Source organism: Thalassophryne amazonica, chromosome 4, assembly GCF_902500255.1.
Source record: "Thalassophryne amazonica chromosome 4, fThaAma1.1, whole genome shotgun sequence".
Classification (NCBI taxonomy): domain Eukaryota; kingdom Metazoa; phylum Chordata; class Actinopteri; order Batrachoidiformes; family Batrachoididae; genus Thalassophryne; species Thalassophryne amazonica.
Window position 1 is genome coordinate 45250511 of NC_047106.1, and position 14624 is coordinate 45265134.

Here is a 14624-nt window from a genome sequence, read left to right on the forward strand (position 1 = left end):
AACATGATCTTGACTTTTGATCCTCATCTTGGATCTTTCCACTTTACCCGGTCCCGGATAAGCAGTTGAAAATGAATGAGTGAGTGAGTGATCTTGGATCTTTGATCCTAATCTTTGAACCTGAATGCTGTCCTTTAATTCTGAAGTCTGGACGCTGATCGTCATTGCTGTCCTTTGATTCTTCCGCTGATCTGTTTGACATCAAAATGGAATGAGACCTTACTCTTTATGTTTTTGCTTAATCCTGCTCACTAATAAATAGTTGTGGGTGAAAAAATAACGTCCTTGGCAGAATCATTACAATAATTCACGATGTAACATAACAGATCACATACGTAATCACAGTAGCACAAAAAGCTTTTTTTTTTGAGGTTTTGAATGTGAGCAGTGTGACCTGTACTGACACATTGACGGTCAGACATCAAAGTGAGAAAATGGGCCTTGCACGATTACTGACTGCTCGGATTTCACAAAGAGTCGATTAATATCACAAAGGGGCTGGAGTGTGTGACATGTCCGTCACTGCCAGGCCTCTGCAAGGTGAAGCTGAGCTGAGCGTTATTAGGTGCAGCACACGCGATACTACAACCACAATGCAAGACTTTCACAGTACATGCTACATAGTGGCACAGTGTGCACTGTGGATTTGCAAAGCTGCCGTCTCTGCACTGAAGGAAATAATATTAAACTTGCAGAAGGGATATCAAGTTGCACCAAGGAACAAAAAACAAATTGCTGGGCGAGGTTGAAAACCAGGGCAGTGGGACAACAAAAAGCAGACTGAGGACAGGACAATGAAAGACGGACGTCAATGTGGACACTTGCCAGAGGTATTAGGAAGTAAAGTGTGTCATTTGTGATGCAGCGGTGCATTTTGTGGTGTTTGTGTGTACCTGTGCTCTGTGTGGCGGGCTCATTGGCAGGCAGGAAGTCTTCGTCGTATGAGTCATCGTTGGACTCATCGCCGTCCACAGAGGACCAGGCCCTCAGCTTGGCTTCAGCTATGGCAAACTGCTCGGCCACACCTGCATGCGCATAAACACACACAGGATGCACTTATCAGCTGCAGATGTGCACCAAAGAAATCACAGTTGACATGGTTACACACAGTCACAGTGGGAGGAGCTCTCTCAGACATCTGCTGCTCCTGAAGTAAAAGTGATTTTCTGCACAGAAGTGATCAGTGCACATGCGTATTTTGGGGAGCAGCTGTAGTAGACAAAACACGTTGGTAAGAAACATGCATCACCAAACATGTACTGTTGGTGCCAGTAGGAAGCTCCAGTCGAGTCACGATGGTGCAGCATTTTGTTCACATTGGTGACAAAGACTCTGTGCCACAATGAGTCACATCTCAGGCTTCTTATTGCAGCACTAAGTGACACCTGCGGATATCATCGAGACATTCTGCACCAAAAAACACAGACCTGTCACAAAAGCGTAATATTAGTCATTACTCATCAGAACACAGAGTACAATTTAATATTGCTGGAGTTAAAAACGAGCAACTCCTCTGATGCTGTGACTCTGTTGTGCATTCGTCATCGGTCATGCGGTGTTTTTAGTGGAGCGGTTAAGGCAGAAATCGTTCAGTTTTTGAAGAAAGCATGAAACTTGGCACAGTGATACTATAGGACCTGGGGATCATGAAAAAAAATAGACCCCAAAAAATAACGCCCCCTGCTGGCTGCAATATTGGATTAAAAAATGGCCATTATTTTCAACATATTTTTGCCATTTATTTTCAAATTAAGGCAGATAAAAGCACAATTCCAAAATATTTACCCATGTTTTTGGGGTCAGGGAATCCAATGGACTCATTTTCAACTTTGTGAGATGGAGGCCATATTGGATTCCAAGATGGCCACCATTAAAATGAAGATTATAAAAAATATCAGTCCTCTGTAAAGATGGAAGCGTAATTATAAAAGTTACCCATAAGTAATGAGGAGTCCAATTAACCTATTACATTAATTGCCTGATGCCGGCCATATTGGATTCCAAAATGGCTGCAATTAAAATTAAGTATTCATTATCTCTGCTATTTTAATGACAAATTCAAAATTCAAGCCTCAGGCCTTTGTATCTATGAAGTAGTAATTGCAATAGTTTCATTCACAATTCATCTACTAGATGTTTGTCATACTGGATTTCAAGATGGCTGCCATATTTCACTCTATTGTCATAATATTTTTCTTCTATTTTTCATGCATCCTACTTAGCATACAGTGCCATATATGTTGAGTATACATCAGAGAATTAACTTTCAAATTAAGTAACTGGTAATAAAGATCTATGTTTAAATCCTGGAGGCAGAAATCTAGTTCAAACATGTCCATGCACCATGGCAACTTTAAAGGTAAAATAGATGGGTGGGCTGCCAATTGAATATAAACAAGGCCAAAAGATATGGTTCGTATTAGCCATATCCAGCTAATGCCAGTTCCACATTTCAGTTGAATTATTTTAGCCATAGTGGAATAATATGTATCACTCCTGGGGTACTTCATTATAAAGTGTGTTATTTACAAGGAATTACCTGCGCAAACTGATATTATTGACCCAAATTTCTAAAAAAATAAAAAATAAAAAATTAAGATTATAACAAACAGCTGATTTATTATAATTAAACATGTGTAGATCTGTAACAGAACAAAACAGATTATTTAAAAAGCACAATGCAAAAAAAGATTTTTATGCTATCTTTGTTACAGCAAACTTGAATATTCAATATTTTTTTTTGTTTTCAAACAGAATGATTTAAAGTTGCATCAGTAAATGTTTAGTGCTTTAAAAACATATATGAACGTTTTCGTCCATTTCAAATAGCCCAAGTGTGGGGAAATCTTACCCAGATGGCCAAATGTCCTGCAAGTTTATAATTAAAAGTTGCCCTGCTGGCATGTGTCTGATCAATGTCAGAAGCTTATCCATCGTAGCACTCCCCATTGCATTTGCACAGCTGGGTGCAAGTATTTTTAGTTTTGAATGTCTTAAAACATTTGCAATTGCCTGTGCAAGACTTTGTGCAGCCGCATGCAACAAGCTCCATGCATGCCTTCTCAGCCACTGGTAATGTGGTCCAGAATGGTTGATAACCTCCATTTGCAGATTTTTGCCAACCAGTCTGTTGGTTGTGGGAGTCTTTTTTTTTTTTTTTTTTCTTGATTCAAAACCTGAAAACATAGAGAAAACATGAATACCCAGAAAATTATACTAATTCTTTCAAAAAGCCACAGAAACATTCAAAATTATAACATCACATGTGATAGATGACAAACACAATACTGGCTCAATTTGGCTCATATGGCACCCCATATACTATGCTAATATGGCACCCCATATACCATGAAGCAGCTTGCCAAACATCGTGAAATGCATTAAAGATAAGCATTATTAAGCAAACAAGAGATAAAGAATTTAAATAGGATTTTAAGTTGCACTTTTGCTTTGGAAATTTAGCACTGTCTTAACTGTAATCTCTGATGTATTGGGCAGCTTGGCAGCATAAAATAGTGCCATAGCATCCATATAGGTGTTTTTATTATTACATAACACTGGTATAAGAACCTCAAGACCCTTTGAGGTTGACTTTCATTGATATTTACTGATTTTAGAACCAAAAATACTAAACTTTGATCAACTTCTTTCCCTGCATTACTGTCATTTTTAAGAAAAGCAAAGAAAAGTAAAAAACAAGGCAGCCATCTTGAAATCCAATATGGCTGCCATATGACTAGATTCATATGGCAGCCATTCTTATGGCCTCGGACAGTGGACTCATCTCTGTGCTTGTTCTGTTAGACCTCAGTGCTGCTTTTGATACTGTTGACCATAAAATTTTATTACAGAGATTAGAGCATGCCATAGGTATTAAAGGCACTGCGCTGCGGTGGTTTGAATCATATTTGTCTAATAGATTACAATTTGTTCATGTAAATGGGGAATCTTCTTCACAGATTAAAGTTAATTATGGAGTTCCACAAGGTTCTGTGGTAGGACCAATTTTATTCACTTTATACATGCTTCCCTTAGGCAGTATTATTAGACGGTATTGCTTAAATTTTCATTGTTACGCAGATGATACCCAGCTTTATCTATCCATGAAGCCAGAGGACACACACCAATTAGCTAAACTGCAGGATTGTCTTACAGACATAAAGACATGGATGACCTCTAATTTCCTGCTTTTAAACTCAGATAAAACTGAAGTTATTGTACTTGGCCCCACAAATCTTAGAAACATGGTGTCTAACCAGATCCTTACTCTGGATGGCATTACCCTGACCTCTAGTAATACTGTGAGAAATCTTGGAGTCATTTTTGATCAGGATATGTCATTCAAAGCACATATTAAACAAATATGTAGGACTGCTTTTTTGCATTTACGCAATATCTCTAAAATTAGAAAGGTCTTGTCTCAGAGTGATGCTGAAAAACTAATTCATGCATTTATTTCCTCTAGGCTGGACTATTGTAATTCATTATTATCAGGTTGTCCTAAAAGTTCCCTAAAAAGCCTTCAGTTAATTCAAAATGCTGCAGCTAGAGTACTAACGGGGACTAGAAGGAGAGAGCATATCTCACCCATATTGGCCTCTCTTCATTGGCTTCCTGTTAATTCTAGAATAGAATTTAAAATTCTTCTTCTTACTTATAAGGTTTTGAATAATCAGGTCCCATCTTATCTTAGGGACCTCGTAGTACCATATCACCCCAATAGAGCGCTTCGCTCTCAGACTGCAGGCTTACTTGTAGTTCCTAGGGTTTGTAAGAGTAGAATGGGAGGCAGAGCCTTCAGCTTTCAGGCTCCTCTCCTGTGGAACCAGCTCCCAATTCAGATCAGGGAGACAGACACCCTCTCTACTTTTAAGATTAGGCTTAAAACTTTCCTTTTTGCTAAAGCTTATAGTTAGGGCTGGATCAGGTGACCCTGAACCATCCCTTAGTTATGCTGCTATAGACGTAGACTGCTGGGGGTTCCCATGATGCACTGTTTCTTTCTCTTTTTGCTCTGTATGCACCACTCTGCATTTAATCATTAGTGATTGATCTCTGCTCCCCTCCACAGCATGTCTTTTTCCTGGTTCTCTCCCTCAGCCCCAACCAGTCCCAGCAGAAGACTGCCCCTCCCTGAGCCTGGTTCTGCTGGAGGTTTCTTCCTGTTAAAAGGGAGTTTTTCCTTCCCACTGTAGCCAAGTGCTTGCTCACAGGGGGTCGTTTTGACCGTTGGGGTTTTACATAATTATTGTATGGCCTTGCCTTACAATATAAAGTGCCTTGGGGCAACTGTTTGTTGTGATTTGGCGCTATATATAAAAAAAAAATTGATTGATTGAATTGATTCAGAACCTCATTGAAATATACCCTGATATTGAAAACAGTGATAGATGCTGTAATTACTGTCCTTTGTTTATCATAAATTGATTAAAAATTGATCAATTTCAGTGGCCATTTAAAATTCAATATGGGAGCCACCAGGGGGCGCGATTTTTTGGGGTCTATTTTTTTTTTCATGGTCCTTAGGTCCCATAGTATCCCTGTGCAAAGTTTCATGCTTTCTTCAAAAACTGAACGATTCTTGTGAAAAGTTGGCCTTAACCGCTCTACTATTTAGACTGGCAGGTCTCTGTGAGCAACACAGTGCATCAGACTGGATAAAACAGCATTCAGATGAATTAAATCAGTGTTCATCCACGCTGTCGCTGACTCTTTCATATGTTTTTTTTGTAAAATGAAAGGAGGAGGCCTGGCAGATTATTGGACATGCCACGGGTGATGATTTCATTAAAATAATGAGAATGAAACGCAGAGTCTGTTGTCAACCCCACAACCCAGACAGCTTTTAATGCACGAGCGTCAGTGTAGTTTCTCCATCAGCGTGACTGCGTTATCGTTTCACATAATCAAATCGTGCATGCCAAATTGCACATACAACCCCAAATCGAAAAAAGGTGAGATGATATGGAAAAAAATATAATAAAATTTTGAATTTAAATTCATTCATTCATTCATCTTCTACTGCCTAGTCCAATTAAGGGTCGCGGGGGGCTGGAGCCTATCCCAGCAGTCATAGAGCGTGAGGCGGGGTACACAAACAGACAAACAAACATACACACCTACGGATAATTTAGAGATTCCAATCCACCTAACCCACATGTCTTTGGATGTGGGAGGAAACTGGAGCACCTGGAGGAAACCCACGCACACACGGGGAGAACATGCAAACTCCACACAGAAAAGCCACCCATGACCTTCTCGCTGTGAGGCAACAGTGCTAACCATTAATCCACCGTTCATATTTTTTTTAAATTTTAAAGAATATTGATTCCCTCTGTCTGGTGGACCTTCATGCAGTCACCATGCCGAATGCACACTTCCTCAATAAGTGACATCTAGTGCCACGTTGTGTGAAGAAAATGCATTTTTTTAAGTGGGTTTTTATTCGAATGGGGTGTGTATAAAATGATCAGAGTTGACTCAACACCTTCAGTTTTGTGAGGTCACAAAGGCAGGACTTCAGCATCAAAGGTGACGTTTGAATGCTAGAAATGCACAGCCTTTAATCTGACACATTCAAAATGATTAAGTAAACAGGGTGATATTGTGCAAAGACATTATTTTTAATCTACTGGTGTCGTATCATATCCATTAAGCTGATGCCGGTGAGTCAGCATGTTATGAATCCTTTAAGCCACAAGGTGACCACGCAGCTCCATCCATCATCAGAAGCTGGCCCCGACATAAGCCAGACAGACAGTAAAGACTCCCTTGCTCCTTTTCTCTTTTATTCCTTTATCTCTGCTCATCTTTCTCTCCTCACTCCATCTGGTTTTATTCCTTTTTGCACTCTCTCCTTCATGTTGTGCCTTTTTTCAATCTTCTCTATATCAACTCAAGTGATTCTCATCATCTGTCCTCTTCTCATTTCTTTTTTAAAAGCGCAATCTTTCAGCCTTGTCTCTCACTTCTCACTGAGGTTTCTGCCTCTCTAGCCGTCAGACTGTCTTTGCCCTGAGTCGCGATGTCTCTTGCTTGGTGATGTTTAGTATTCGTGTATCTCCCGGAGAGAGAGACGGTTGCTCTCATTCATCTTTCACTGTATCTGAGCCCTGAATTCTCCTCACCAACACTTGCACTTCCTCTTTCAAATGCAATACCAGCTGAACTTTAGTTCTTCTTTGAAAGCCTCCTTTGACATTATTCCTTTGACTCACAAAGAAAGGTTTTTTTTTCTGCTTGAATACCTTTGCTTTAATGACAGTGACTCAATAAATATAAAGGCCAAAAATAAGATGAAACTGTACCTGCATCATTGTGTAAAATTCAGTACCCACAATAAAGTATTAGAGTTAGTCTCAGTTGCTTTACCTCAATTCCCAAATGGACCTTAAACATTTTTTAAACAACACTCATTCATTCTCGACAACAGGTGATTACTTCCGCCCAACATAACATATACAACCAGCAGTACATTGGACAAGTTCAAAGATGGCTAACCTTGACCTATTCTAAGGGGTCAAAAGGTCACATTCCTTCTACACACTCTTTCATTGATTTCATTCTACACACTCACTCTTACATGCTCAGTACTGTAGCACTGTGCCCAGGACAAATTTCCCTTCGGGGACAATAATTTTTTTTCTATTCTATTCTATATATATGACTGAGGGTATTTTAGCCTTGCATTATATATTAATGATCATACAATGTATGTGCAAAATTTGGTACTTTTACCATAAAATGTGCAGTCGTTTCACTTACATATCTGCCCTGCTATTTGTCCAGAAAAAGAAAATGTATCACATTGCAATCCTTTTTTTTAAACACAGCACTATTGTGTTGTTTGGGGGGGGGGGGGGGGGGTGTACAGTGTAGTATGACATGTACCACTAACATTTGAATACACTCACTTCCCAACTCTATCTAAATTCCATTGAAATGTGACATTGTCTCAGTATACAAACTCCTACAAAATTAAAGCTTGTAAGTGTGATATTCACTTTGTAAATACGTAAATAATTGTGTCCAAGCTCTGTTGACGTGTGCAGCAGTGCATGCAGTGTGTTGTCATTTCACTCATTTATTGGTTTATTTATGGCACCTTGAGCCCCCTCTGACTAATTAAGATTCCCAGCAACATGTTTGCTACCAGGATGTGCAAACTGGTAGTGAACTGTATGCTGGTGTGGTGTATTCCACTGTGACACTGCCGTGCAGCAGAAGCTGGACATCCAGCCAAACATTGTAACATGCACATTACACATGTACGTCTGTCTCTGACTGCCTTGTTCTCTCTCAGGCAGTTATTTTCTATGGTAATGACCTCGTCTATGCAAAACACCTACTGGTTGTCGAGTATCAGCATGCTCAGTGACATGCAGTCTGTGCCATCGTAATACTGCTACTGCATCTGCAAGCGGCACACACGTTAGTGCAAGGACAGGAGTTGCCACAACCGGGAGCTACGTAATGGAGAGAATACCTGAGAGGAAACAACTGCAGCAGTGATAAATCCACATGAACTTCTTGCCACATGAATTAAATGTGTGCACGGCGTTGTGTCTACCTGCTCGACTGGTGGTTGGCTCTCACTGCGGTATTGTATCACTTCCTGTTCCGGAGCACAGCGGTGTTTTTCTGTATCTGTTAGCTGTTTAATCTGCGCAGTTAGATTGATCTAGTTATCTAGATTACGATTTGTTTCCCAGTGTAATCTTTACGTGCCTTAACTAAAGCACTCCTTCTGCTGAATCACCTCTAAATTATTTACACATTATTCACTTTGCGTGTTTTTAGGAATCCGCTAGCTTAGCGTAGCTACTAGGTCTTAGCCGATTTAGCATGGCGGCTTCTCCTGTCTCTCCCGCACTTTTCTGCTCTGGGTGTGAAATGTTTAGTTATTCCTCGGCCTCCTTTAGCAGTAACGGTACTTGTAATAAGTGCAGCTTATTCGTAGCTTTGGAGGCCAGGCTGGGCGAATTGGAGACTCGGCTCCGCACCGTGGAAAATTCTACAGCTAGCCAGGCCCCTGTAGTCGGTGCGGACCAAGGTAGCTTAGCCGCCGTTAGTTCCCCCCTGGCAGATCCCGAGCAGCCGGGAAAGCAGGCCGACTGGGTGACTGTGAGGAGGAAGCGTAGCCCTAAACAGAAGCCCCATGTACACCGCCAACCCGTTCACATCTCTAACCGTTTTTCCCCACTCGACGACACACCCGCCGAGGATCAAATTCTGGTTATTGGCGACTCTGTTTTGAGAAATGTGAAGTTAGTGACACCAGCAACCATAGTCAATTGTCTTCCGGGGGCCAGAGCAGGTGACATTGAAGGAAATTTGAAACTGCTGGCTAAGGCTAAGCGTAAATTTGGTAAGACTGTAATTCACGTCGGCAGTAATGACACCCGGTTACGCCAATCGGAGGTCACTAAAATTAACATTAAATCGATGTGTAACTTTGCAAAAACAATGTCGGACTCTGTAGTTTTCTCTGGGCCCCTCCCCAATCGGACCGGGAGTGACATGTTTAGCCGCATGTTCTCCTTGAATTGCTGGCTGTCTGAGTGGTGTCCAAAAAATGAGGTGGGCTTCATAGATAATTGGCAAAGCTTCTGGGGAAAACCTGGTCTTGTTAGGAGAGACGGCATCCATCCCACTTTGGATGGAGCAGCTCTCATTTCTAGAAATCTGGCCAATTTTCTTAAATCCTCCAAACCGTGACTATCCAGGGTTGGGACCAGGAAGCAGAGTTGTAGTCTTACACACCTCTCTGCAGCTTCTCTCCCCCTGCCATCCCCTCATTACCCCATCCCCGTAGAGACGGTGCCTGCTCCCAGACCACCAATAACCAGCAAAATCTATTTAAGCATAAAAATTCAAAAAGAAAAAATAATATAGCACCTTCAACTGCACCACAGACTAAAACAGTTAAATGTGGTCTATTAAACATTAGGTCTCTCTCTTCTAAGTCCCTGTTGGTAAATGATATAATAATTGATCAACATATTGATTTATTCTGCCTTACAGAAACCTGGTTACAGCAGGATGAATATGTTAGTTTAAATGAGTCAACACCCCCGAGTCACACTAACTGTCAGAATGCTCGTAGCACGGGCCGGGGCGGAGGATTAGCAGCAATCTTCCATTCCAGCTTATTAATTAATCAAAAACCCAGACAGAGCTTTAATTCATTTGAAAGCTTGTCTCTTAGTCTTGTCCATCCAAACTGGAAGTCCCAAAAACCAGTTTTATTTGTTATTATCTATCGTCCACCTGGTCGTTACTGTGAGTTTCTCTGTGAATTTTCAGACCTTTTGTCTGACTTAGTGCTTAGCTCAGATAAGATAATTATAGTGGGCGATTTTAACATCCACACAGATGCTGAGAATGACAGCCTCAACACTGCATTTAATCTATTATTAGACTCTATTGGCTTTGCTCAAAAAGTAAATGAGTCCACCCACCACTTTAATCATATCTTAGATCTTGTTCTGACTTATGGTATGGAAATAGAAGACTTAACAGTATTCCCTGAAAACTCCCTTCTGTCTGATCATTTCTTAATAACATTTACATTTACTCTGATGGACTACCCAGCAGTAGGGAATAAGTTTCATTACACTAGAAGTCTTTCAGAAAGCGCTGTAACTAGGTTTAAGGATATGAGTCCTTCTTTATGTTCTCTAATGCCATATAACAACACAGTGCAGAGTAGCTACCTAAACTCTGTAAGGGAGATAGAGTATCTCGTCAATAGTTTTACATCCTCATTGAAGACAACTTTGGATGCTGTAGCTCCTCTGAAAAAGAGAGCTTTAAATCAGAAGTGTCTGACTCCGTGGTATAACTCACAAACTCGTAGCTTAAAGCAGATAACCCGTAAGTTGGAGAGGAAATGGCGTCTCACTAATTTAGAAGATCTTCACTTAGCCTGGAAAAAGAGTCTGTTGCTCTATAAAAAAGCCCTCCGTAAAGCTAGGACATCTTTCTACTCATCACTAATTGAAGAAAATAAGAACAACCCCAGGTTTCTTTTCAGCACTGTAGCCAGGCTGACAAAGAGTCAGAGCTCTATTGAGGTGAGTATTCCATTAACTTTAACTAGTAATGACTTCATGACTTTCTTTGCTAACAAAATTTTAACTATTAGAGAAAAAATTACTCATAACCATCCCAAAGACGTATCATTATCTTTGGCTGCTTTCAGTGATGCCGGTATTTGGTTAGACTCTTTCTCTCCGATTGTTCTGTCTGAGTTATTTTCATTAGTTACTTCATCCAAACCATCAACATGTTTATTAGACCCCATTCCTACCAGGCTGCTCAAGGAAGCCCTACCATTATTTAATGCTTCGATCTTAAATATGATCAATCTATCTTTGTTAGTTGGCTATGTACCACAGGCTTTTAAGGTGGCAGTAATTAAACCATTACTTAAAAAGCCATCACTTGACCCAGCTATCTTAGCTAATTATAGGCCAATCTCCAACCTTCCTTTTCTCTCAAAAATTCTTGAAAGGGTAGTTGTAAAACAGCTAACTGATCATCTGCAGAGGAATGGTCTATTTGAAGAGTTTCAGTCAGGTTTTAGAATTCATCATAGTACAGAAACAGCATTAGTGAAGGTTACAAATGATCTTCTTATGGCCTCGGACAGTGGACTCATCTCTGTGCTTGTTCTGTTAGACCTCAGTGCTGCTTTTGATACTGTTGACCATAAAATTTTATTACAGAGATTAGAGCATGCCATAGGTATTAAAGGCACTGCACTGCGGTGGTTTGAATCATATTTGTCTAATAGATTACAATTTGTTCATGTAAATGGGGAATCTTCTTCACAGACTAAAGTTAATTATGGAGTTCCACAAGGTTCTGTGCTAGGACCAATTTTATTCACTTTATACATGCTTCCCTTAGGCAGTATTATTAGACGGTATTGCTTAAATTTTAATTGTTACACAGATGATACCCAGCTTTATCTATCCATGAAGCCAGAGGACACACACCAATTAGCTAAACTGCAGGATTGTCTTACAGACATAAAGACATGGATGACCTCTAATTTCCTGCTTTTAAACTCAGATAAAACTGAAGTTATTGTACTTGGCCCCACAAATGTTAGAAACATGGTGTCTAACCAGATCCTTACTCTGGATGGCATTACCCTGACCTCTAGTAATACTGTGAGAAATCTTGGAGTCATTTTTGATCAGGATATGTCATTCAAAGCGCATATTAAACAAATATGTAGGACTGCTTTTTTGCATTTACGCAATATCTCTAAAATCAGAAAGGTCTTGTCTCAGAGTGATGCTGAAAAACTAATTCATGCATTTATTTCCTCTAGGCTGGACTATTGTAATTCATTATTATCAGGTTGTTTTCAGGCTCCTCTCCTGTGGAACCAGCTCCCAATTCAGATCAGGGAGACAGACACCCTCTCTACTTTTAAGATTAGGCTTAAAACTTTCCTTTTTGCTAAAGCTTATAGTTAGGGCTGGATCAGGTGACCCTGAACCATCCCTTAGTTATGCTGCTATAGACATAGACTGCTGGGGGGTTCCCATGATGCACTGAGTGTTTCTTTCTCTTTTTGCTCTGTATGCACCACTGTGCATTTAATCATTAGTGATCGATCTCTGCTCCCCTCCACAGCATGTCTTTTTCCTGGTTCTCTCCCTCAGCCCCAACCAGTCCCAGCAGAAGACTGCCCCTCCCTGAGCCTGGTTCTGCTGGAGGTTTCTTCCTGTTAAAAGGGAGTTTTTCCTTCCCACTGTAGCCAAGTGCTTGCTCACAGGGGGTCGTTTTGACCGTTGGGGTTTTACATAATTATTGTATGGCCTTGCCTTACAATATAAAGCGCCTTGGGGCAACTGTTTGTTGTGATTTGGCGCTATATAAAAAAATTGATTGATTGATTGATTGATTAACACCAAGAATGGAAACTGTTCTGTCATTATCAAGGAAGCTTGGTTTCAATGTTATAGATATGACAGATAGACACCACGAAAGGCATATATTCATATTTGAGAGATGAGAGCATCTTCCATATCAGCCAGAGACAAAATATTTCTAATAACTATCACAGCTGAACATCAGAGAGTTGATGTGTTGGAACAAAATATTTATTTCTCCACGCTGTGATATTTTGGTTATGTGTTAGATTTCTCTGGGTGCGATCCAGCACACACGTCCCTCAGTATTGAGGACCACAGCAGCTGGACAAGGCCAAGCGGGCGTTCACGTTTCACCACATTTCACCTGGCTGCAGCACATAAATGGCGGTGGAAACGGACGGGTTCCCATCCAATACCAAAGGCCGTTCCGTGGTGTGGTGGATGCAGCAACGCCCAGCACCAGAGCATGCTCCCAGACTTGACCTGACTCCCAGTGAACATAACATGAGGGGCCACCTGACAGTTTGTTAATGCACTGTAAACCGATCAAGGGGAGTTTGCACCTTCATGGTGTTTAACATGAGATACCAAACCTTAGGATCTGATGAGTCTTGTTGATGTCTTGCTGACATCAGGCGCCATGTCTTGGTACATCCTGACTCTTACAAAAAATAGGTGTACTTGATATTTATTTTATCAAATAAATTTAAGTGAACCTCAAGTTTATTTCCTAAGTTTACTTGAAAGTGTACTAATTCAATACTTCTTGGGACTAAATGGGCCACATTTTAGTCTATAAAAGTATGCTTTAAGTAAGAGTAAGACCAATAATAAACTTTAAGTACACAACTCATGCTATTTTATGCAGTACTATAAGCTAACTTAGAAGTAGTAGTTACATACTTGTTTCGTGCCTTTTAGTTTATTAAAGTACACAGGGATTTGAACCAATGAGGGTATGCTTCAGAAACCACTACAGTACACTATCAACTTTAAAATCTAACAAAAATTATACGCAGTAATATGCAAGTATAAGGCACATATGTATCTCTGCCACTGATGTGGCAGAGAGAAGGACCCTCTGTAAACTGCTGGCCATCATGGACAATGTTGAGCACCCTCTGCACAGCGCCATCATCAGGCAGAGGAGCTCATTCAGCAGCAGACTGCTGTCCCAGTCCTGCCACACGGACAGATTCAGGAAGTCTTTTGTCCCTCAGGCCATCAGACTGTTCAACTCTTCCCATCTCAGTAAGAAATAATCCTGTGACACATCTGTTTGACCTTTTATTGCTTTCTTTTGCACTACCAACACTTTACACTGCTTACTTCTTTGCACAACCTACACTGTTCACATTGTGTACTGTTTACATCTGTGCTACCTCCTCACTACTGCACTACTACATTTACTCCTCCGTCATATTCTCTGAGACTGGATGCTGCACTTGCACACAAATTTATTTTATTTTTAGTTAGTAGCTTTTATTGATTAGTCCATTTTTCTTTTATTTACTTAACCCTATTTTGTGTGTCTTGTCTACTGTGTAAGCTGCTGGGTGCCTTGAATGTCCCTCTGGGATTGTTAAAGTATGTATGTATGTATGTATGTATCTATCTGTCTGTCTGTCTGTCTGTCTGTCTGTCTGTCTGTCTGTCTGTCTGTCTACCTGGGTTTTCCAATATACTTGTCAGAATATGCCATGCATACTTATGCACTGAGCGTAATTAAGA

General features: G+C 40.5%; 1 protein-coding gene across 3 annotated transcripts in view; it reads right to left on the reverse strand.

Annotated features, from left to right (window-relative positions):
- The window catches only part of zgc:165508 (uncharacterized protein LOC100101652 homolog), a 66208-nt gene that overhangs the window by 2475 nt on the left and 49109 nt on the right, over nt 1-14624 (reverse strand). For all 3 annotated transcript variants that reach the window (XM_034167804.1, XM_034167805.1, XM_034167803.1), the window contains one exon: nt 894-1025. In XM_034167804.1, the coding sequence (XP_034023695.1) occupies nt 894-1025 (132 nt within the window). The remainder of the gene's footprint in view (nt 1-893; nt 1026-14624) is intronic.